Source organism: Megascapheus bottae, chromosome 34 (assembly GCF_031878675.1).
Source record: "Megascapheus bottae isolate mThoBot1 chromosome 34, mThoBot2.hap1, whole genome shotgun sequence".
Taxonomy (NCBI): domain Eukaryota; kingdom Metazoa; phylum Chordata; class Mammalia; order Rodentia; family Geomyidae; genus Megascapheus; species Megascapheus bottae.
Genome location: NC_143542.1, coordinates 1,083,304 through 1,107,707, shown reverse-complemented (window position 1 = coordinate 1,107,707; position 24,404 = coordinate 1,083,304). Strand labels below are relative to the sequence as shown.

The window sequence follows — 24,404 nt, the reverse complement described above, 5'->3', positions numbered from 1 at the left end:
TGTGTGTACACGCACGCACGTACGTACGTGCTGGTCCTGGAATCAGGGCCCAGGTATGGTATCTTAACTTTTCCCCCCTCTACCATTTGAACCACTGCTCCACCTCTGGCTTTTTTTCTGGTTAACTGGAGATAAGAGTCTCCGGGACTTTCCTGCTCAGACTGACTTGGAACCACGATTCTCACATCTCAGTCTCCAAGTAACCAGAATTATAGGAGTGACCACTGCAACCTGTCAGAAAACTTTCTTGGAGATTTGAGCACCCCCACCACCACAGGCTCAGTACCCCAGCCCTGCCTGCTGTGTGCTGGGTAGGGGCACACTTGTGGGGAGGAGCTGTGACCTACTCACAGATGGAGATGAGGTCATGAGCCAAGGCGAAGGTGGTCAGAACAGTCTAGGACCGGGGCCAGATGGGGTCCTGGGGACCACAGAGGTGCAGACCTTGGAGACGCACCAGCATGGCAGGGTGGGGCCAGGGAGAGGCTGCAATAAGCAGAGCTTGGCAGATCCTGATAAGGAGAGTGAACTTTATTCAGAAGAGTGCTGAGCAGAGTGACTATCAAGAAAGAACCTGGGGTTCCTAGCCAGGGTAGCCCAGGTGGGGGTGGCATTGCTAGATAAGGGCCAGGGTGGGTAGATGGGAGGCATCGGTCCCTGGTTTGGGGGGACATGTTAGGTGGCTCCAGGCCACCCTCACAAGTGCTGCTTGCAGACACTGTGGTCATAGGAGGTTGGGTTTCTGGGTCCCTTGATGGCTTCTGAGCTGGGAAGCCTGGCCATCTCCCATCAGGTCCTTCCCACCCTGGGCCCTCCCCTGGCCCCCTCACTTGCTTTTCCCTCCCTCCCCAGCTTTTCTGTTCTCCTAATCGCTGGAATCAGGAAAACCTGACCTGGGCTCTGTGCTGCTGGCTTGCCTCCTGGCAGGTCATCCTGGACCTACTGGCATCCTCGGGGATGGGGCCCACTGCCCACCCCCCCCCCCCCCCCCCGGCCTCCTCAGGCAGGGCCCCTGTGTCAGCTCTGTGCTTGTGCAGTGGGTAAAGGAGTGGCCTGGCGTCCTACCAGGGGCCACCACCAGGAAACGTCCTCTTTCCTCAGAGGTTGGCCAGGCAGGCTGGGGCTTGGCTGGGAAAGGTCAGCTAAGGCTTCCGGCTTCTTAGGTGAGTCCAGGTGGCACAGGTAGACTCCCCCGGGCAACGTAATTCCACACAGTGCTCCAAGTGAGAGAACAGGCGTCCCAACAATCTCCAGTCCCGGCACTCACTGGAACTGGGGGACACACCCCAGGAAGGCCCCGAGGGGGGGGTTCCCCACCCCCAGCCTCCATGCCCAGGCCAGATTCCCCCCCCACACCCCGGGGCTATGGAAAGTGGAGCTTAGAAAAGAAAGCCCAGGCCCCGCCCCGTTCTCCCACCGGGATCCGAATGGAGGGGGGCGGGGCCTCAGGGGGCGGGGCCACGCCCCGTGCCGCCAACGCTCGGCATAGGCTCCTGCCCAGTAGGCCCCGCCCCCGGGAGGCCACGCCCCGTGCCGCCAACGCTCGGCATAGGCTCCCGCCCGGGAGGCCACGCCCCCTGAGGCCACGCCCCCGCCATTCGGATCCCGGTGGGAGAACGGGGCGGGGCCTCCCGGGGGCGGGGCCTACTGGGCAGGAGCCTATGCCGAGCGTTGGCGGCGCGGGGCGTGGCCTCCGGGAGGGGGCGGGCTTCGTGTGGGCGGGGCCTGCGATCGCTGGGCGGCTTCTGGGTCCCGCGGCTGCAGCAGCCGCCGCCGCCGATTGTCCTCCGGCGCCGGGCCGCGCGCTCGGCGGGTCCCCGCTGGGGTCTTAGCGTCCGTCCGTGTTCATCCGGCGTCGAGGGCGTCCGGGAGCAGCCGTGCGTCCCGCCGCCCACATGGCGGCCATCAAAGCCCTGCAGGAGTGGTGCCGGCAGCAATGCGAGGGCTACCGGGACGTGAGCATCACCAACATGACCACGTCGTTCCGCGACGGCCTGGCCTTCTGCGCCATCCTGCACCGCCACCGGCCCGATCTCATGTGAGTGCCGCGCCCGTCCCCGGGGAGGGGACCGGGACACCGAGGCCCGGCCAGCGGAGCGGACACGCCCCCACCCCGCGGCCGTGCAGGGCCCAGCCTGCACCCCGAAGTTCAGCTGGGCCCCGGGCCAGGATCTGGGCCGCCCCTGGTCAGCTTAGTCAGGGGTGACTCAGGCGGTGGCGTGGGCCGGGAGCGTTGCTCCCCAGGGCAATGCATTGAGGGGGGGGGGCTCTGGTGGAGGCTGCGAGTGTGGGTGTGGCCTCCCTCCCCGACCCCTTAGCCTCTCCAGACCCCTCTGACAGCGCAGCCCGGAGACACTTCCAGGACGGACAATTAGATTAGGAATCCCTGAACCCCTAATCCAAGGTCCTGCTGGCCCAGCCTCCCTGGGAAGGAGGCAAGGGACAGGCCCAGACTTGACTATTCCAACAATTATTCACTCAGCAAACACTGTGTGATAGGGGTTTCAGCCTCACAAAACCACCTGTGGCCCAGGCGCCTCTGGGCAAAGCATGGTTCTGAGAAGTGGCTGGGGTGGGTCAGGGCTGGGTCTCAAGGCTGGGCGAGGCTAGGGGCAGCTCAGTCAGGCCCCTGAGAGGCCCAGGGCTCTGGGTTGACCTCACACGGCAGTGCCACATTCAGGCAGATCTGACACAGCTCTTCCTCCAACTCAGCTCCGGTCTGCCTGGCATGCTGGAGTCTTGAGCAAGAGGCTGGGTTCCTGCCCTGGAGTTGTGAAACGCGCCTCTCAAGCTGCCCAAGCCTCCTGGTGGCACTTGGGTAGTGATCTCTGCCCCCCACCCAGGCACATGCCACTTTGGCTTTTTTGTTGATGTTCTTTTTTCCTCAGTGCTGGGGTTTGAACTCAGGGTCTAGCCAACTGTCCTTGAGCTTTCTCAAGGCTACTTACTCTACCACTTGAGCCACAGCACCACTTCCGGCATTTTTCTGTGTTTGTGGTCCCTGGGAATTGAACCCAGGGTGAGCATTCTACCTTGAAGCCACCCTCCTGCCCCTGTGTTGTTCTTTTGGTGGTGGGCTTGAACTCAAGGTCTGGGCACTGTCCCTGAGTTTGTTTACTCAAGGCTGGTGTTCTACTACTTGAGCCATACCTTTACTTCCAGCTTTTTGCTGTTTGATTGGAACTAAGAGTCTCAGCTATCTTTGAACCGCGGTTCTCAGCCCTCAGCTTCCTTGAGGAACTAGGATGACAGAGAGCCACCAGTGCCTGGCCTAAGCTGATCTTTGATAGTTGCTGGGCAAGGGACATGGTGACAGGAATTGGGGCTTGACATGAAGAGGCCAGTGGCCAGGCTCCATCAGGGTTCTGGAGTTCAGAAGGAGGCTGGCCAGTAGCCTGGGCCAGGCAGCCCAGAAGGGACACGTGTGACAAGTCTGCAAGTGGATGCGAGAGGGTGGCGCTGTCTGCTAGCTCCCCAGGCTGGGAGGGATGTGGCTGGACATTTGGGGCCTTTCCGGCTCTGGAGGGTTTCCATCTGCTCCCAGCTGGTTGAAGGCAGAGGCCAGTAGTTCATGTGTGCCTGGCGGGAAGAACTTTGGGGAGTGCCTGAGAGAGCCCAGCTCTGAACACCTTGAACTTGTGGCCTCCAAGACCCTGGGGACACAAGTTCCTGTGTGCAAACCCTCCAAACCCTGCCATGTGGTCATGTCATGACAGGTGCCAGGGTATGGACTGAGGACTGCCCCCTGTGCAGAGCTCTGGTGGTGACCGGGGCTGGCAGGGTGCTCTCCCTAGAAGCCTTGATCTTCTGTCTGGGGTTTGGATTCAGGCCATGGAGGGTCTGAAGTGAGACCTTGGCCAGCCCCCAGCACCCCTGCCCTCTCCTTCCCGCGGTGAAGACCCTTTGGTAGCAACAGGAAGGTGGACTTCCTGTCTCCTATCCCCCTCTTTGCCACCAGGAAGTCCTTCCTTGGGTCTGACCTCAGACTTTCCTGCTGCATTTTGAATGTGTTTCCTCTGGCCCTGAAAGGGGAGCAGCTGTGAGGGAGCAGGTCTGGGCTGGGAGCCAGCCAGGTGGGGCTGGCCTTCATCTGTGTTTGTACTCCTGATTTTCCCCAGTGGCTGAGCTCACTGCCCACTCCCCCGAGGAGGTCTGTGGGAATCTCCAATTTGGGGTTCAAGGACCAGCTTACCAGCTACATCCACCTGGAGGTCACTGGCCTGCCCACCCTCGGCTGTGGGTTTGCCTGCTGGTCAAGGGTACTGCCCCAGGGGTGCTTTCTGCGATGAGGTCATTGGCTGCCAGGTGTGTTGGGACCCGCCCAACACAAACAGCCCACAGCCCCGCCCACAGACCTGCCCAGAGGCTGACCCTTCCCCTCAGAGCCTCCAGCAGGCTTCCAGACACAGAAGCCCTTCCTGCTGGTAGGCAGGGGGGGCCTCACCCACCTTCCTCTCTGCTGATGGAGGCGGGGGTGGGGGCCGGGTCAGGGTTGCATGGAGGCTAATAGGATTCCTTGTACTCTGTGGTCTCTCTGAGCTTGGGAGGTCTGTGCTGGGACTAAAGCTGCAGAAGGCAGTGGTGACTGTGGAGATGGAGGGCTTTGATTGCCAGGTTCTGTCCCCCCACCATCACACACACACACACACACACACACACACACACACGCACGCACATCGGGTCTCCCCAGGCTGTTGGAAGTTGGGACATCACATGAGAAGCCCTCATCTGGCACCCCAGAAGCAGCAGCCTTGTCTCCTCTCCTGGGCTAAGCCAAGGGTGGGCTGGCTGGGCAAGGCCCACTCAGGCTGTCAGCAGGAAGCGGCCCCGGGGACAGAGGCCTTCTGTTCCCCTGCCTGAGGGCCTGCTGCCCAGACCTCTGCTGTCCACTGCCAGGTCTGCCCCCCCCCTGCCTGCCCATCCCTCCTCAGCCCTGTGCCATTTTGTCTTGCTGTCTCTGCCTGCTTTTCCTGGTGGGGTTCACACTCCATGTACTGGGGATTTCCCTGCCCAGCACCCCTTCCCCCTCCTATTCTGTATTCCAGGAAATAAGCCAGCCATCTGGGGGTTTGGACTGGGCCCAGGGGCACCCCCAGGGGCGCTGGGGCAGGAGGCCGGCTCTCTTCCCCAGCTGAAGTGCACATTCCATTGTGGACAGTGGGTGGGAGGCCTGGCTGGTCAGGCCTCGAGCTGGACAGGGCTGGACATGCATCACCAGGCAGCTCGCCAGTGCACCACTCACCTCTAGACACCACCAATTTATTTATTAGGCTACTATTAAAAGAGTAAGCGGGAGAGATGCTCATGCTTATAGTTCCAGCTACTTAAGAGGTTGAGGTCTGAGGACCAAGGCTCAAGACTGGCCAGGGCAGAAAAATCTGTGACTCCAACCTCCTTTTTTTTTCTTTTTCTTTCTTTCTTTCTTCTTTTTTTTTTAATGTGTATCAGTGGTGGGGCTTGAGCTCTGGGCCTGGGTACTGTCCCTGAACTCTTCAGTTCTGCCACTTAAACCACAGCACCACTTCCAGTGTTCTGGTGGTTAGTTGGAGGTAAGAGTCTCACGGACTTTCGTGCTTAGGCTGGCTTTGAACTGTGATCCTCAGATCTCAGCCTTCTGAATAGCTAGGATTACAGGCGTGAGCCACTGCACCCGCCAACACACTTGATTTCCTAATACTTCAAATTCAAATCAAAAGGCTCAACTTGAGAGGATATCTTGAGTCCAGGCCTGAGGGCAGGATGTGGCTGGTGAGTCAGGCCAAGGGGCAGAGGGGGTTCATGTGGGGGGGGCGGGAAGGAGGGGGAGGGGGGGACAACAGACAGCTTGGGGCCCCGGTGTAGGCCAGGTGAGGCTCAGAGACCAGGGAAACAGCATGGACTTCTTCTGATGGCTGTTGTGGGCCTTGAACTTGTGTCCTCAGCCTGAGCGCCAGCTCAGTGTGCTGCCATGGGGGGATGGGACTCCAGAAGGTTCTGGGTGCCCCCTCTGGGGTCAGGGAACTGCTGGCCAGGCCTCCAGGGAGTCTCGGGGCTAATGGAAGAGGCACAGGCCCCTTTTTGCTTTGTTTAGATACAAAACAGAGCTTGTTTTCCTGCCTGCCCAGCTGGTCACCAAGGCCAGTGAACGGGCAGTGGGGAGGGGAGAGCTGATATTCTTGAAGGAATGGGGGGGGCATTGAGCCCAGCCTGGTCACTGCTTCTGGACAGAGGCCTTGGAGCTGGAGGGCGCCCTCCGAGCCATGCTCCTGGCTCTCCTGTGTGCGGCTGCGCAATGCCTGTCTCCAGGGTGGTCCACACATCTGGTACTCGTTACCTGGGAGGTGGTCCCAGTCGCCGGAAGTACCAGGTCTCCTCTGCAGAGCTGATGGATGGCCAGGCGGGATGGTGGCTGGACATTCCTAAGGGGGGAGGTGGGACCTGCCCCACAGATGCCGCTGGCTGTGGCCTCAGTTGGCTTGCCTAGAAAGTGGGCTTGTTTCTCGTCTCTCTTTTGGTGGGGTGGGGGGCTCACAGCTTGGTGAAGCCGGCCTCTACTGGTTGTTTGGACTCAGGCTTGAGGGATGCAGGTAGGTAGGTCAGTCCTGTCCCTTCATTTGAGATGTGCCTAGTTCTAGCCTGGTTCTAGAATAAAGCACAAGGTGGGGGGGGAGTTGGTTCAGCCTTAGCACTGAGTGTGTTTGTGGGGAATGCAGAGGAAGGAAGGAAAGGGAAAGGAGAACTGGAGGCATGGCTCAAATGGTTGAGCACCACCCAGAAAAAGAAAGCTAAACAAAAGCATGGGGTCCTGCGTTCAGGTCCCAGTACCAACATGGAAGGAAGGAAGGAAGGAAGGAAGGAAGGAAGGAAGGAAGGAAGGAAGGAAGGAAGGAAGGGAGAGAGAGGGAGGCTCATAGATAGGAAAACTGAGGCTATAGAGAAGAGGCGCTGCCCGTGTCACACACCAGAAGCGGGAGGAGGACACAGTTATGGATTGCAACCCTTCCTCTGTGCCAGGAAACTTCCATAACAATTCACTAACAAGGAAGATCTCGCTGGTTGTGTGAGCTGGGCGCTGCTGGTGGCTTTGTCACTGTGGAACCACGTGCTGGCTGGCCTGTCCACTGCCACTTCTGGTGGGAAACGGCTCAGCCTTCCCTGGGCCTGGAGGTGAAGGTTGAGCTGCCTGTTGGTGCCCTGATGGAGTGGCATGGGGCCTGGGAGATAAGTTGTGTCACTGGTTAGTGCCAGCTTGCTGCTTGGAACTGTCTCGAGATCTCATTTATTCTAAGTACCCTCCTGGGGCTGGTGTGGGGGTGGGGTGATCTTGGAGACCCCCAACCCCTGCTTTCTCTGATCTGAGTGGCTTTGGACATATAGATTTTTTTTTTTGCCAGTCCTGTAGCTTTATAGAATTCCATTTGTGTGTGTGTGTGTGTGTGTGTGTGTGTGTGTGTGTGTCTCACATTTTTTGTACCCATTCATCTGCAGTAGGGCATCTGGATTGTTTCCATCGCCTGGCTACTGTGAATAGTGCAGAGATCAACATAGCTGAGCAGGTGTCCTTTATATCCTGGGTTATGATGTTCAGGGTAGATGCCCAGAAGTGGTATGGCGGCGGGATCGTAGAGAAAGTCTATTTTCAGTTTTTTGAGGAACCTCCACACTGCTTTCCAGCAGTTGTACTAGTGTACATTCCCACCAGCAGTGCAGTAGGTTTTCTCTTTCTCCACAACGCTGCCAGCATTTGTCATTGTCTGAGTTCAGAATCTTGACCATTCTTGTTGGGGTAAGGTGGCATCTTAGGGTTGTTTTTATTTGCATTTCCTTTATGACCATGGATGATGAGCATTTTCTCATATGCTTTTCTGCCATTTTAACCTCTTCTTTTGATAAGTCTCTCTTTAGTTCTCTTGTTGGGTTTGAGGCGGATTCGTTTCTTGAGTTCCCTGTAGATATTGGATATTAAGTATTTGTCTGATGTATTATTGGTAAATATTTTTTCCCAATTGGTTGGCTGTCTTCTTTAGTAGCTATGTCTTTGTGTAGATATTTCTTTATTCTTAGGTAGTCCTATTTGTGGAGTCTCTCTCCAAATCTGTTATGACCCTGGGACTCTGCTCAAGAACTTTTTGCCTGTGCCTGTGAGTTCCAGTGTCTCTCCTACTCTATCGTGTAGCAGTTTCAGTTTCAGGTCTGATATTGAGGTCTTTGATCCATTTTGAGTTAATGCTTGTGCATGGCAACAGGCTGGGGTCAATTTTTAGTTTTCTGCTTGTGGCTGCCTTCTTTTCCCGACACCAATAATTGCAGAGGCAGTGTTTATTCCACTGTATATCTCTGGCTCCTTTGTTAAATATAAGTTGACTATAGGTATATGGTTCTACTTCTGGATCTTCTATTCTGTTCCATTGATCTCCTGGTCTATTTTTGTGCTAGTGCCATGCTGTTTTTGTTATTATGGCTCTACAGTAGAGTTTGAAGTCTGGTATTGTAATACCACCTGCATGGCCCCTGAGTTTCTTTTACTCAAGTCGAGCACTCTATGACTTGAGTCACAGCACCACTTCCAGATTGTGTGTGTGTGGGGGGGGGAGGTACTGAGGAATCAAAACCAGGTTGGCTTTGAACTGGGGATCCTCAGATCTCAACCTCCTTAGTAGCTAAGATGCCAGGTATGAGCCACCAACATCTGCTGACACTAGTGTTTTTATCTTCCAGAAACTTCAGTGCCCTCCAGAAGGAAAACATTTATGACAACAACAAGTTGGTGAGTCACCCCTTCTAACACCGGCCATGTCCTGCCCTCCTGGCTCTGGCATCAAAGTTGGCACGCAGCCACATCCAAGGGCCACGAAGTCCTGCCTGTGCTGCCTGCATCCCACCCTGGAACCCGGTCTAACCTCCAGCTCTATGGCTAGGCCTCAGATGGCTAACTCTAGAATTATGCTCTTATTCTTCCTCCTCCCCCTCCTCCCCCTCCTCCTTCTCCACCTTCCCTTTCTTCTTCCTTCTTTCATCTTCTGCACTAGAATTTGAACCCAGAGTCTTCAGAGTCTTGTGTTTGATAGGCTTGAACCACATCCCAGTCCTTTCTGCTTTGATTTTCCCTCCTTCCCTTCCTTTTTTGCTTTCTTCCTCCTCCCTCCCCACTTTTTTTTTGGGGGGGGGGTTGGTCATGGGGCTTGAACTTAGCCTTGGCTCTGCCCCTGGGCTTTTTCACTCAAGGCTAGTGCTCTGCCACTTGAGTCACAGCACCACTTTTCTGTTTATGTGGTACCTAGAGGACAGCCCAGGGCTTCATGAATGCCAGCCACGCTCTCCCTAGTGATTGTTTTTCATATAGGATCTTGTGCTTTCGCCCTGGTCCGCCTGGGTCTCTGGTCCTTCTGCCTCCATCTCCCTCGTCGCTGGAATTACAGCTGTTAACCACCATGTCTGTTTTTGGAAATGGGGCCTCGCGGAGTAGCTGGTACGATAGGCCTGAGCTGCCACACTTGGCCTGCTTGGAGCCCCAGGTCCCCTCTGTCTGTGGGGTGGTGAGGGTTGGGCCAGGGCACCTCCTGCCCTGCGAGTAGCTGGCTCTGCAGAACTGCTGCCCTGCACCGTGAGGACTGGTATCTGTGACCTCAGAGATTCCAACTTCATTCTTTGTGCCCAGCCGTGGAAACCTCTTCCACGCCAGCCTCAGTTTCCCTGGAGCTTCTGCCTTCCCTCATGGTTCTTACACAGGAGGCAAAGCCTGTGTGATCATTCTGATGGAGTGGGGGCCCACACAGACCGTGCATGGCCTGCTGGGATAGTGGGTGTCTCTCTAGCCTGCTCAACCAGCGCTTACCCCACAACTTAATGACAGCAAACTGCTTTTAAAAATTAAGTTCCCAGGTGCCGGGAGTTTGGCCTAGTGGTTAAAGTGCTTGCCTAGCATGCACGAAGACCCGGGTTCCATTCCTTGGTACCACATACATAGAAAAAGCCAGAAGTGGTGCTGTGGCTCAAGTGGTAGAGCTCTAGCCTTGAGGAAAGCCCAAGGACAGTGCTCAGGCCCTGAGTTCAAGCCCCAGGACTGGCAAAAAAAAAAATTGAGTTCCAAGCTGGGTGTAGTGGTTCACGCCTGTAATCCTTGCTACTCAGAAAACTGAGATCTGAGGATGGAGGTTCAAACCCAGCTGGGGCACAAAAGGACCTGAGACTCTTATCTCCAGTTAACCTCTAGAAAACTGAAAGTGGCACTGTGGCTCAAGGGGTAGGGCAGTAGCCTTGAGCTGAAGAGCTCAGGGACAGTGTTCAGGCCCTGAGTTCAGGTCAAATTACACACACATATCCTCAATCCTTGGGTAGGTGTCCTGGCCACATTTCAAAGGCTTATAGCTATGTGTAGCCAGTGGCTGTCAATTCCAGTCATGTCTGAAGCAGTAGGGCAGGGTGGAGGGGAGCGAGGCCGGCCAAGTCTCATGGAAAGCTTTCCCAGGGCTCTTGAACAACCTCACACAGGGACCAGCAAAGGCCCTGGGGTCAGAAGGAGGCCACAGTGGGTAGGAGAGGACAGGACTCTGGGAGGCTAGACAGGACCCCATGGCCTGGGAGCTTCAGGGCCCCAGGGAGAAAGGGAGGGAGGGAGGGGTGAGGGGTATGGAGGCCAAGGAGACATCCAGCTACCATGCTGGCCACAGGCGGGACAGCTTCTGGGTGCCTGAGGGGCTCAGAGCTATGGCTTGGTGTGCCATTGAGGTTGCAGGCCTAGGGGAATCCCAGCTTGCAAGCACGTGGGGGCTGCATAGGCTGCAGTGTAGGGGGGCTGGGGACAGAGGTTTGGAGTCTCCCGGCCTGGGATAGCCACTGAGGGAGGGGGCAGTGAGGCCTGGGCGGGGGAGGCTCCAGAGGTTTTCTGTGGCCATATTTGGTGGTTTGGCACTCATCCCTCACAGATGAGATTTCTGTTAGCACAGCTGGAGTCCTTTGTGGGAGGGAGGGGCCGTGTGAGTGGCTGGGGAGTGGGAGGGAGAGGGGACTCTAGGCTCTGCCGCTGCTGTATGGGGGTGCAGTGATGCAGTGGGTTCTCTGTGGGTATGCAGTTGGTGCAGTGTAAGTGCAGCTTTCTGGCTGTCTGCAGCCCAGGGCATCGGGTCCCTGTCTGCCATGGCGTGGGCTCTCAGGACACGGAAGCCATGCGTGTTCCTTCTCTGGGCAGAGGATGCCAAATGAACCTCTGGTGTGTGGGCAGCTGCCACGGGGCAGTTTGGTGTCCGTAGGGGTGTGGATTGGCGCATAATGCTCACAGTAACACAAGACCATCTTGCCATCCCAGTACAGTTAGGTAAAAGGGGGAAGTGGAGGAAAGCTCCATCCTGCCTGCCAACCTCACCTCTCCTGCCTTCCAGGCCTTCAGCGTGGCGGAGGAGCAGCTGGGCATCCCGGCCTTGCTGGACGCAGAGGACATGGTGGCCTTGAAGGTGCCCGACCGACTGAGTATCCTCACTTATGTGTCTCAGTACTACAACTATTTCCATGGCCGCTCCCCCAGTGAGTCCCGCGCTGTGAGGGTCTGTGCCATGGTGGGGCCGCTGGGTCTCCCTGTGCTCTAGCTTGGTGGCCCTCAGGATGCATGACCAGCCTCTGTGCCCTGACGCCCAGCACTGCTTTTAGCACTTGGCCAAGTGAGCCCTTTCTGGGTGGGGTGCAGATTCCCAGCAAGGCCCCTGAGCACTTCTGCCCCCAGCCTGCCCCTTCTGAGGACCATAGGCTCATGCCCATGCCCTTGTGTGACTCGTGCCTCTGCACCCCTGAGCCTGGGCCAGCAGGGGCGGGCAGGGACCGGCAGGAGTAGGCAGGCCCAGGCCTTTCCAAACCCTGGGTGTGATGTGGCTGCTTGCCTCCAGTCCCACATTCCTCTCTGGGCCTTAAAAATCTCTGGAATCACCCGGGCACAGGGCCAGCCTTGCCTGGAACAGACAAATCCCTTTTCCCTAACCCAGGATAGAGGGGTCTCAGTGAGGACGGAGCCAGGAAAAATGAGGGATGGTGCTGGGAAAAATGTGCCCTTTGGTCCCTCCTGGCTCTGCACCCCCGCCCCAGGCACCAGGACCCTTGGGGAGGGGACCCCAAGCCCTTTGAGAGTGGATATGGGCCACACAGAGCCCTTTTGATCCCTGGATGCCCTGTGTGACTTAGTTGGGGGCATGGCTGGTGTGAAGAGGCCTCCACCCGACTCCACCGAGGAACCCTACAAGAAGGCCCCATCTCAGCCCCCTACACTGCCCTCGCCCGCCCCGGCTCGGGGGTCACCGCTGTCTCCAGCCAGGACAAACCCCGTGGTCCAGAGGAAAGACAGAGGCTCTGATGACCTAGCCCCGAAGGCTGTAAGCACCCAGCCCACTTCCTGTGTGATTTCTTGGGTTCCTCAGGAGACTTTTCTGAATGGGGGTGTCAGGAGTATGCACCTCTTAAACTACACTGTGGGGCTGTAGCCCTGGGATTGTTCATTGAACACTCTCTGGGACTCCTCTGCAAGGCAGATGCTGTGGCTCCCATTACCCAGATGGGTAAACTGAGGTATGGGGTGGTCATGTGGGTAGAATAAAGCCAGACTTTTTGGGGTTCGCAGTTGGGCTTGACTCCTTCTGTGTAATAGGAATGGGTCCTGGGCTTTGTCTCCAGGCCTCCCTTGCTTTGGGGGAGGGGGAGGAGGCGGGGCCTGGACAGGCAGTGGCATGTGCTGGGGTGCCCCCTGCTGGCCACGGATGGTTATTCCAGGCTCCTGGGAGCCACTGTGGGGCTGGGGGGGGGGCCGGAAATGGGGGGCTGCACCCTGAATCTGTCTCTTGCCTCCCATCCTGGGGCCCCATTCAGGCTGGAGGCCCTGAGCTTGGAACCTTGCCCACCTGCTGGGGCCTCCTTGGGGCAGGTGGGCCTGGCAGGGGTGGGGCCCTGGTGGCCAGGTGCCTTCAGCAGCCTCTGTTTCCCCCCACAGAGCCTGGCGGGGCCAGGCAGCTCCATCAGCAGCTCCTGTGGCGTCTGTGGCAAACATGTCCACCTGGTCCAGAGACACCTCGCTGACGGGAGGCTGTACCACCGGGGCTGCTTCAGGTAGGTCCCCCCCGCTCACACAGGGCCTGCACGCCCCTCCACAGCCCTCCTCCACCTCCCGTGACCCTGGCCTGGCTCTGGGCCTTCCTCTGGACCCTCTGTGTCCTGCTGTCTTCCTCCCAGGCCCTCGGGGACCCTATCCTTATTCTGCCTCTGCATGGTGCATCACCAAGCTCCCCAGCTGCGGAAAGCTTTCCTTCTGAAAGGAAAGCCCACAATGCTTGAGGATGGATTTGTGCCCTCATTGGGGCTCTGGGGTATCCGTACCCCTAATAAACTTCTCAGTGGGGTTGGGGATTCTAGTCCTGGGTGGAGGTTTGTTGGATGAATCATCGATTCCATGAGGGATGCAGGTGGATGAATGAATGAATGAGCGGGAGTGAATGAGCAAGCGGGTGGTGGAGTTGCAACACCGGGACAGGCGCTGAGGTCTCGGGACACCCTCCCCAGGTGTAAGCAGTGCTCCAATACGTTGCACTCAGGAGCCTACCGGGCCACAGCGGAGCCTGGGGTCTTCGTCTGCACCAGCCACCACCCAGGGGCCACATCTTCCAGCCCGAAATGGCCAGCACTGACTTCCAGAGCACCAGGGGCCCGCCCTCCCGTGCCCCGCTCCCCCAGCACCCCGCAGAAGGCCCAGGATGTGAATGGACTGAGGGACCCGGCACCCAGCACCGAGCTAGCCACTCACAAGCCCGAAACCAACAATGCAGAGGCTAAAAGCTTCACCCGGGCCACGTACAACTCTCCAGCTGCCCTCTCTTCCCCTGCCAACAGTGGGGGCCCCACTGGATCTAGGCTGTCCCCAAGCCGGGTGACCCCCTCTTCAGGTGCCACAGGCAGCCCACGTGTAAGCAATAGCTCCCCGATGGGGTGGTCCTCTCCCGCTCAGGGCACAGCAGCTGTCACCTCCCATCCTGCTGTGTCCCCAAGTGCCCTGGACACTCAGCCAGCCACACCCCAAAGCCGGACAGCCCCCCAAGGCGTGGCCACTTACACCAAGCCCAATTGGAGTGGGCTATCTCCAGGTACAGCCGTGTGGACACCCTCGGCCTCCAGGACTCAGCAGGCCCGAGAGAAGTTTCTCCAGACGCCAGCCCTGCCCAGCAGTGGTCCAGCCAGCAGGGACCCTGCACCAGCCAGGGACAGTAACAGGGGCCCCACGCCAACCAAGGACAGCAGCAGGGGCCCCATGCCAGCCAGGGACAGCAGCAGGGGTCTCACGCCTACCAGGGACAGCAGCAGGGGTCTCACGCCAACCAGGGACAGCAACAGGGGCCCCACGCCAGCCAGAGACAGCAGCAGGGGCCCCACGCCAACCACAGACAGTAACAGGGGCCCCACGCCAACCAGGGACAGCAGCAAGGGCCCCACGCCAACCAGGGACAGCAACAGGGGCCCCACGCCAACCAGGGACAGCAACAGGGGCCCCACGCCAACCACGGACAGTAACAGGGGCCCCACGCCAGCCAAGGACAGCAGCAGGGGCCTTGTGCTTGCCGGGGACAGCAGCAGGGGCCCTGCGTCAACAGTGGACAGCAACAGGGCACACGCGCTGAGTGTTCTCCGCAAGGTGCTGCCTGGGCCTGGGGACGCTGGCACCCAGGTGTCCAGCAGGTAGGTGGAAAGGGGGCTGGGGTGCAGTCAAATGCACCACATCACTGGGTGGGACCACTGTGGATGGTCAGGGAGGATAGGCAGCCGCTGTCAGAGCACTGTTGAGGGAGGACACTGTTGTGGCAGGCCCCGGGTGCCTCCCAGGGCCCCTCCTGCTTCTCCCCGCTGCTGGGGCTCCAGGCTCTCCAAGGTCATGTGACCTCCGTCAGGAGTCTGCCTCCTCTCCTGTCTGTCTGCGATGATGATCATAATATTTTGTGTCAGTCTGGGGGCCTGAACTAAGGGCCTGGACACTGTCCCTTAGTTTTTCCACTCAAGGCTGGTTCTATACCATTTGACCTACCTGAATTCCACTTCTGGATTTGGGGTAGTTAGTTGGAGATAAGAATCCTACAAGCTTTCCTATCTGAGTTGGCTTCAAACCTCGATCCTCAGATCTCAGCTCAAGGCTACCACCCTACCCCTTGAGACACAGCACCACTTCTCATTTTCTAGTGATTAATTGGAGATAAGAGTCTCATGTTCTTTAGTGCCCTGGGCTGGCTTTGAACCTTGATCCTCAGATCTCAGCCTTCTGAGTAGCTAGGATTACAGGTGTGAGCCACTGTGCCTGGCACATCTGGGCATTTCTTATTTTTTTTTCCTTGTTCTTTTTTTTTATTGTATTTAATAAAAGGGTAACATGATATTTGCCAGATAGAAGGTGTATTAATTCACATACATTGATACCCTTCCACATGTCTTGGTCCCATTACCCTTCCCCCCCAGCAGTCCTTATTTTTATTTTTATTTTTTTTGTGCTGGTACTGAGGCCTGACCTCAGAGACTTCCCCAGCTTTTTCATGCAGCTGGCTTCATGCAATGGCCCTGGGGCTTCTGCCTGGGGGACACTGCTGAGAGGGAGCTCTTGGATCCACCAGTGCCTGATGCCTGATCTCTTGCCCACAGGCCCAGCTCAGCCAGCTCTTCTACCTCACATTCCTGTCTCAAAACGGAAGGATCTCAAGCAGTTTCTTTGGCCAAGCTGGCACATTCGGGCCCCCCCAAAGCCCCCAGCCCCTCTACCAGGACAGAGCCACTCAGGCCTCCCCAGAGTGCAGGCAGCCCTGCCCAGGAACCCACACCACTCCAGGCCACGGGGAGGAGGCCGGCTGTGTCTTTAGGGGCTGGTGGGGTGAGTGCCAGTTCAAAGCTGAAGCCAGCGGCCCCCACGCTAAAGGGTAAGAGCCGCTGACAGGGTGGTAAGGGGGCTGGAGCACAGGGTTTGCCAGGATCTGTCACTGGAGGTTCCTGGACCAAGCCTCCCACTGGGACTGTGTCCCCTGAGTTCCATTCTGGTGCTGGTGGGTTTCTGTGGCATGGTGCCCTAGAAGCTTCTGTCTGCAGCTGGGTTTTCTGGGCTAGCTCTTCCTGGGGGACCCCTGGGCCCTGCATTCTTATCTTAGGGCCTGAGATGCCTAGGGATGAGGTCTCAGTGTCTGTGGTGACTCTCATCTGGGCAGATGGCACCGTCAGGCTGAGCTCAGGACAGACTGCACAGTTATCCTGTGGGACCGAGGGTCAGTCCCCAGGGCATCTGCCACATGTCTGCCATTTAGCAGAGGCAGGGATGCGGCCCAGTGATGGGGAGCCATCACCCCTGGGACACACAGCTCAGAGGCAGGCCCTACCCTGGCCCTCTCATTGTGCTGGGGCCACTCCATGGGCAGCTGAGGTTGGGAGACTAACTAGGATACCTCCACACCCCCTCTCCCCACCCAGACCCTGCTCCCCAGGAAAGCAAGGAGGGGCCCCAAGGCTGGAGAGCTCTCCTGAAGCCCGTGGACCGAAAGAACCCTTCCGGGAGGTGAGATAAGATGAAGTTCTGTTTGGCTCCCCTTGCTGACTCTTACCTGGGTCTGAGGGTCTTTGCTGTGAGTGGAGCCAGCCTGAGACCTGGCAGACAGTAGGCGCTTAGTAAATGCCTGTGCACGGGGAGCCAGGAGGCTCATTCTTGCTTCCCCCCCCACCCCATGCCAGTCTTGGGGTTTGAATTTAGATCCTGGGCACCATCCCTGAACTTTTTCAGCTGAGACCAGTGTGCGTGTGTGCGTGCGTGCATGTGTGTGTGTGTGTGTGTATGTGTGTTGGGGGAGGGACAGCGATGCCCGGCAGCTGAGGGTCATAGGCCAACACTGGGCCATCAGGCAATGGGCTTCACCATGCACCGTGCCTGCCTACATCTGAACAGCCGGAGGGCTGGACTGGGCCCTGCGCATGCGCCAAGGTGCTGTAGGCACCTGACTTCCCAGGTGAGCAGGCCGAGGTCAGCATGCCTGCGCGCCCTTGCACTAGGACACAGGCACCACCTGCCTTTCCTGTAGCCACAGGCTTCCTTTGGCTCCTGGCTGCAGCCTTTTGCCATGCTTCAGTGGCCCCTTCCCGGGACCAGGGCTGACCTAATGCCTTCTGACCAGGACTCTGGAGCTGCAGGAGCCGAGTGAACCACAGGCCTTGGCCACACCACGGGCAGGGGACACCCCCAGGAAAGCATCAGGCAGCTCTGAGCGGGGAATCCAAATCATACTGACCCCTGTGCGGCCTGCCAGGACCTTGGGTCCAGCTGGCCCCGGACCCAGCATTGCAGGTAATATGTCACAGAGGGGGAGCAGGCAGTGTGGGGGCCATGTGCTCCTGGGGGAGGGAAAGGGCAGAGACACTCCCCCACACACACACACATACACAGGTTCTGCCATGTGCATGGGAATGGTCAGTCATAGTACATGCCCCGGGCTCTGAGTGGCTCATGCCACTCTGAGTGGCTGGGTCCCAGCCATCGTGGACATCCTGTCTGTGAGTTCACAGCCTGGCCCCGGGTGGAGTGGCCAGTATGGATACAGTCCCGTCCTGGTCCACTGTCAGCCATCTTGGGACAGAGCCCGGGTCCCTGGGGGCCCTGATGCTCAGGGATGGGCTCTGGTCTGACTCCTGGCTCTGTCTCCCACCTGCTTGCCCGCAGCCACCTCCCCGGCCCCTTCCCCAGCCCGCCGCAGGAAGCTGGCCGTCCCTGCCAGCCTGGATGTTTCTGCCGATTGGCTTCAACCAGAGCCTTCGAAGCAAGAAGTGGGAGCCCGGAGCTCAAAGGAGGAGGAATGGCATTCTCAGCCCCAGAGAGGCGCTTCTGCCTGGGGTGAGGATGAGGAGATGTCTTAGGGACAGGACTCGAGCATTTCTCATGGGAAGTGGGATCTCCGAAGCATCCTTGTCAAAGAGGCCCAGTGACAGTGGTGGCCTGAGGGACTGTGGCAGCCAGAGATATTTGTGCCTGCTGACCAAGGGGCCAGCAGGGCCAGGGCAGGCTAGGATCTGTCCACTTCAACCTGAGTGGTAGGTCTGAGTAAACCTAGCAGTCCCAGAGCCAGCCCCGTCTAGGGTACTCGCAGGTCTGGCCCCCCCAGTCCTCCTGAGCCCAGCAATTCCCCCTTCTCCTCCTCTAGGGAGACTTGCGGGCCCGGCTAGTGCCCCTGCTCCGCCTGGTGAGACAGTGACCTCCCCCACGAAGGTAAGTGGGTGGGCAGTGGGGGTGGCTGGACCTCTGCCCGTGTCCTGGTCCTCACTGCCTTTGCCTCCCCCCAGCTGCACCCCAACCACATCCCCCAGGAGGAGATCCAGAGGCAGGTGCAGGACATTGAGAGACAGCTGGATGCCCTGGAGCTCAGGGGCGTGGAGCTGGAGAAGCGTCTTCGGGCTGCAGAAGGGGGTGAGTGACAGGCTCACCGTCCCCCTACTTCAGGCTGACCGTATCCACAGACTGGCCACGCCCACCAGTCTGATCCCACCCCTACTGTGGTCTGACCATGCCCACAACGGGATGGCCATGCCCTCCACTGCTCTGCTGGCCATGTCATCCCGCTGCAAGCTTGAACCATGGCCTAGGCCTGTGCCCCTGTCCTCGAGCTGGGCATGGGAGCAGATGGACTCCAGCCTCTCCTTATCTCCACAGATGCATCGGAAGACAGTCTCATGGTGGACTGGTTCCGGCTCATCCATGAGAAGCAGCTGCTTCTGAGGCTGGAGTCTGAGCTGATGTATAAGTAAGGCCCTGCTGGAAGGCCGGGGTGTGAGGAGGCCTTAGTTCCTGGGTGCCAGTCTCACACCTGAGTGTCCCACAGGTCCAAGGACCAGCGCCTGGAGGAGCGGCAGCTGGACCTCGAGGGCGAGCTGCGCCAGCTGATGGCCAAGCCTGGTATGTCCCGGTACCTGCTTATCAGGAACAGGTAGCTCGGCCTGAGCAGGCAGGAGGCCAGGCTGCATGGGGTAGAGGGCTCAGCTGAAGGGGGCTAGGTGGTGTAGCTTCTCCGGGCTCTGCCCTGGTCACTGTAGGAGGCCCAGCTTTGAGATTTAGCTCTTCCATTGTCTGGCTGTATGTCTGCAGTCAGGTCTCTCATCCTCTCTGTGTCCTGTCAACTAGATGGCTGTGTCAGGGAAATCGTGCATGAGAGGGGTTGGACAGAGTGGGCAGGGCTGTTGCGATGGCTCATGTCTGTCACCCTAGCTACTCAGGAGGCTGAGATCTGAGGGTCTCGGTTCAAAGCCAGCTGGGGCACTACAAAGCTATGAAACTCTTATCTCTAATGAATCATTAGAAAACTGGAAGTGGGGGCCGGGAGTTTGGCCTAGTGGTTAAAGTGCTTGCCTAGCATGCACGAAGACCTGGGTTCGATTCCTTGGTACCACATACTTAGAGAAAGCCAGAAGTGCTGAGGCTCCAGTGGTAGAGCTCTAGCCTTGAGAAAACTCCAAGGACAGTGCTCAGGCCCTGAGCTTCAGCCCAAGACTGGCAAAAAAAAAAAAAAAAGAAAGAAAACTGGAAGTGGGGTTGAGCTGAAGAGGTCAGGGACAGCACCCAGGCCCTGAATTCAAGCCCCATGACCTACAAGAAGAAGAGGCTTGGGCTCCATCCCATGAGAACAGGAGAGCTCCGTTATCATACTGAGGGGGGCGGGTTCCTCCCCTCGCCCAGGCCACCCTGCCTAGCACTGCCACCCAGGTGTCCAGCCCCTCACCCTCCCTAGAAGTGGAGGAGCTGGCACTGGGCAGTGGGGACACAGTGCTTCTGACGACATGGCTCCTGCTGACAGCCGGCTGTCCCCACAGAGAGTCTCAAGTCACCCCAGGACCGGCATCGGGAGCAGGAGCTGCTGAGACAGTATGTGAGCACTGTGAATGACCGCAGCGACATTGTTGACTTCCTGGATGAGGACAGACTCAGGTGAGGGCAGGGCCAGGGGCCAGGACCACGTGGGCCAGTGCTGGCCAGGGGCCAGGCTGGGCCCAAGGTGACCGTGTCCTGGGCAGGGGCTCGGCCACCTGTCCCTCAGCACCTGTCCTGCCTCACCCACCATAGAAGACGTGCTTTGGCAGGTTCTCCAAAGCTGATGATAGATAATAAAAATTAAAAAAAAAAAAATTAGCCAGGCACCAGTGACTCACGCATGCCTGTAATCTTAGCTACTCAGGAGGCTGAGATCTGAGGATTGCAGTTTGAAGCCAGCCCAGGCAGAAAAGTCCATGAGCCTTTTTTTTTTTTTTTTTTTTTTTGCCAGTCCTGGGGATTGAACTGAGGGCCTGGACACTGTCCTTGAGCTTTCTCAAGGTTAGCGCACTCTACCACAGGAGCCACAGCACCATTTCTGGCTTTCTCTGTGTATGTGCTAGGCAAGCACTCAACCAATAGGCCGTGTTCCTGGCCCCAGTCCTGGGCTTGAGCTCAGGGCCTGAGCACTGTCCTTGGATTTTCTCAAAGCTAGAGCTCTACCACTTGAGCCTCAGCACCACTTCCGGCTTTTTTCTATGTATGTGGTACCGAGGAATCGAACCCAGGTCTTCATGCATGCTAGGCAAGCACTCGGTCCTGTCTGTGAGACTTGTATTGCCAGTAAACTACTTAGAAAAAGCTGGAGTACGGCTGTGGCTCAAGGAGTAGAGCACTAGCTTTGAGTAAATGAAGTTTAGGAATAGCACCCGGTCTCTAATTTCAAGCGCCAGGACTGGTAAAATAAATAAGTTAAATAAAAATGTATGAAGTAGATGCGTGTATTTATTTTGTGACAGTGTAAGTGCTATCTCTGAGCTGCTCTGCTACAGTGCCAATTCTGGTTTAGTGTCTCCCAGCCTTTCCTGCCCAGACTGGCTGTGAACCATCGTCCTCACATCTCCTGAGCAGCCGGGACAGGCGTGAGCCACGGAAGCCCGGCTGGCCTGTTGCATTTTTATCATGAATGTGTGTGGCAACACTGGGGCTCCGTCCCGAGGATCCCTGGCCTCTGGCTGTTGGCCATGTCTGGGCTACTTGAGGCTGGCAGCCGAGGGTGATCCTCTGGATGCCCCCTGCTACCTTGGCCCTGACCAGTCTGGGGTTCAGAGTGCCAGGGTCTCTGGTCTGGACACGAATCTCATGGCTCCCGTCTCCATTGCAGGGAGCAAGAGGAGGACCAGGTGCTACAGAACATGATTAAGGACCTAGGTAGTTCTGGGATTGCTGGGCTTGGGGGGCCCGTGGGAGGTTAGGACCTAGGACAGGCCTTCTCTTGGGGGGAACGTGGAAGCAGTTGCTGGGTGCTGTGCAGTGGGGCACAGGGGCTGGGCTTGTTTCCTGGGTGCTCGGCTGGGTTGGGAGGGGCCACTCTGCTGGTGGGGTGCATGCAGTCGGTGCTTCTCTGCATTCCTGGCTTCTTGAGGGTCCTGGAGGCTCCTGAGGGGGTGGTGGGGTGCGCCTGCTGGAGACCTGGGTGGTCTAGTGAAGCCTCATTTTCTTTTCCTCCCCCTCAGACCTCCAGCGGAAGAAACCCAAGTTCCGCTTGTCCAAAATCTGGTCTTCCAAGAACAAAGGCACGTGTGCTCAGTGAGCTGCCCGGCCAGGGTGGCAGGCCCCTTGCTGCCCCTGCCTGGAGTTGCCCCAGGGCTCATGATGGAGCTGGTATGTGGACCTGGAGCCGCCTTGCCTCCTTCTCCAGGGTCCTTGTGGCCTTAATAAAGACACTGACCGTCACCTCCTGCAGGCCTCCGGCTTGCACCCGTGTTTGCATGTATGTGTTGGCTGGCCAGCACCTGGCTGGAGTCCCTGCCTGAGTTCTGTCTGTTCAGGGGCCTTGGATGGGTACTGGCTCTCCCTGGGCCTGGCCTGACGAGGTGAGTGTCTTAGTTGTTTCCTGGCTACAGGGATGGGCCGTGTGTGTGTGTGTGTGTGTGTGTGTGTGTGTGTGTGTGTGTGTGTCACGAGAGGCCTGGGGTGGGCGTTGTGTGGGCCCCACAGGTCCTGGGGGGCTGGAGATTCCGATCTTGGTGCCTTGGGTACCAGTGATCAGGGGAGGGTGTGGCTGTCACATGAGGTCCGCAGGCCTCAACTGGGCAGTAGAATGGCCTTGTTCCTTAGGCACTGGGCACGTGGGCAGCTCGGGGCAGAGTCCTGGGGCCGCTGTGTGTTAAGAATACAAAACTGGGTCTCAGGGGTTCTGACAGACTCTTACCTCCCATTTGCCAGCTAAAAGCTGGACTGGAGGCATGACTCAAACGGTAGAGCACCCACTGAGCAAGTACCAGGCCCTGAGTTCACACCCTGGTAGTGGCACATCCAATACTCTAAAGCCAGGAAGGGCTAAGCAGACCTTCCTCATCCTGCGGCTGAGCTGTGGTGCCTCCCAGACTCTGTGCTTGTGCTGTCACCTTGGATTTAAGCCGCATGGGGACTTGCAGCAGTGAGGGCACATGGACACCAGGGGGCGGCAGAGCCCCGTGCAGCGGGTCCCTGACTACCTGGGGCTGTCCCCCTCCTCTCCCCTCCCTTCCCCTCCCCTTTGGCTAGCTCCATTTTATAGATAAGGACACTGAGGCTCTGAGAGGAAGGTGGAGACTGGGAACTGACATCCATTCTCCTGGGCTGTGCTTTTGGGACACCTACCTTCCTTCCTGCACCCCGGGAGCCCAGGACACAGACTGGTGGGTGCTGTCACTTCTGTGTTCCCTTGGCCCAGGCCCTGTCCACTGGATGCCTGGCCCCACCTGGGCATGGCCATGTTCAAGGAGGAGGGGCTTCCTGAGGCACCCTGGCAGGAGGTCATGAACTCTGGGGCATCATGGGCAGTCTCTGCCCACGGGTGGCCCCCTGGGGCAGGGGTGCAGCCCCCTCTTCCCCTTGTACACAGGGTCTTCAGTTTCTGCATCTTCAGGAGAAGGGTATGTCTTGTCCTGCAGGACCTCCGTCTCCTACAAACAAAATCTGGGGCTGGGAATGTGGCTTGGGGGTAAGCGCTCGCCTAGCAGGCGTGAAGCCCTGCGGTTGATTCCCAGTACCACACACACAGAAAAGGCCAGATACAAAGCTCTGGCTGGCTTGGAGCTTACACCCAGGGCCTGGTTGCTGTCCCTGAGCTTTGCTGCTCAGAACTAGCCCTCTGCCACTCCAGCCACAGCTCTACTTGTGGCTGGAGTTCATTGGAGATGAATCTCCTAGATTTTTCCTGCCCTGGCTGTCTTTGAACCTCCATCCTTATATCTCAGCTTCCTGAGTGGCTAGGATTGCAGGTGGGAGCTACCAAGACCCAGCAAGGAGAGGGGAATTTCAAGGACTGCCTGCCTGGATGGTATCAAACCACAATCCTCCTGCTCTCTGAAGTGGCTGGGATTACAGGTGTGACTCACCGTGCTCGCTCCTTTGAGCAGGAGGTTGTGGCAGGTACTGGGAACCCAGGTGCCTCCCTGTCCTTGCAGTCTGTTTTTAGGTGTGGGCCACATGGATGAATCTTGGCCCTGCAGCCCCAAGGTTGGAGTTTGGGGTTCCCAAATGGGCTGGTAGCTGATGAAAAGGGAAAAAGTAAAGGGCAGCCCATCAAGGTGTTAATCAGATGTGGCCCCCCTCCCCCTCTGCCTCCCCCAGCCACACGTTCCCACGTAATCCAATTGAAACCGCAATATCCAGAACATCCTACCTTCTCACAAATTGAAATTATATCATATTCCAGTTTTCCTAAATTAAAACGCCAAAGCCTTTGCGTTTGGCCCTCACGGGGTTAGGTAAAACTTCATCGGTGATTTTAACAACATTAGATCCCCATACGGACCATTTTGAGTCTCCTATTATTTACGAGACAGAACTTTCTGGAAGGCAGTTGAGCTGGATTTGCCTTTGTTGACAGGCAGAGGACATTGGAGTGATGTTCATGTGTGAGTGCGCGTGAGTCCGTGTGTGTGTGTGTGGGGTGTTCAGAATGTCCCTGATGGGGCTGAGCTATGAGAACTGTGGGTTCGAAGCCAGCCTGGCGAGGAAAGTCTGTGAGATTCTCTCTCTTTTTGACGAGTCCCAGGGCTTGAGCTCAGGGCCTGAGCACTGTCCTTGGACTTTCTCAAGGCTGGAGCTCTACCACTTGAGCCACAGCCCCACTTCTGGCTTTTTCTATGGATGTGGTACCCAGGCATCAAACCCAGGTCTAGGTCAAACTCCCAGCTGTTCCTGAGGGATGGGAAGAATCTATTGTGTGGCTTATGGGGAACCTTGGTCGGTGCTGGTGGCTACTCAGGAGGCTGAGATCTGAAGACACAGGTTCAAAGCCAGCCAGGGTGAAAAAAACTCCATGGGATTCTTACCTCCAAGTATTCACCATCAAACTGGAAGCAGCACTGTGGCTCAAGTTGTGGAGCCCAAAGAGCACAAGCTTGGAGCAGGAAAGCTCAAGCTCAGCTCCCAGGCC

General features: G+C 57.6%; 1 protein-coding gene across 1 annotated transcript; it reads left to right on the top strand.

The window, feature by feature from the left end:
- The first annotated feature begins 1,775 nt into the window (after window positions 1–1,775).
- On the top strand, window positions 1,776–21,709 carry Micall2 (MICAL like 2). Its single transcript, XM_090324071.1, has 18 exons — window positions 1,776–2,038; window positions 8,698–8,746; window positions 11,358–11,499; window positions 12,148–12,335; window positions 12,947–13,062; window positions 13,513–14,210; window positions 14,595–14,679; window positions 15,628–15,899; window positions 16,441–16,525; window positions 17,136–17,305; window positions 17,678–17,848; window positions 18,156–18,220; window positions 18,295–18,418; window positions 18,662–18,752; window positions 18,831–18,904; window positions 19,816–19,930; window positions 21,138–21,184; window positions 21,490–21,709. The coding sequence occupies exons 1-18, from the start codon at window positions 1,896–1,898 to the stop codon at window positions 21,564–21,566; spliced, it is 2,712 nt and encodes a 903-aa protein (XP_090180197.1). The 5' UTR covers window positions 1,776–1,895; the 3' UTR covers window positions 21,567–21,709.
- Window positions 21,710–24,404: the final 2,695 nt, after the last annotated feature.

Bases quoted from the DNA above. Each gene is read 5' to 3' on its own strand.
- Micall2 (XM_090324071.1), top strand. From the start codon at position 1,896: ATGGCGGCCATCAAAGCCCTGCAGGAGTGGTGCCGGCAGCAATGCGAG. The intron at 2,039-8,697 runs GTGAGTGCCGCG...TTTATCTTCCAG, and splicing joins CGCCACCGGCCCGATCTCAT to AAACTTCAGTGCCCTCCAGA. The intron at 14,211-14,594 runs GTAACAGGGGCC...CTGCGTCAACAG, and splicing joins CCCTGCACCAGCCAGGGACA to TGGACAGCAACAGGGCACAC.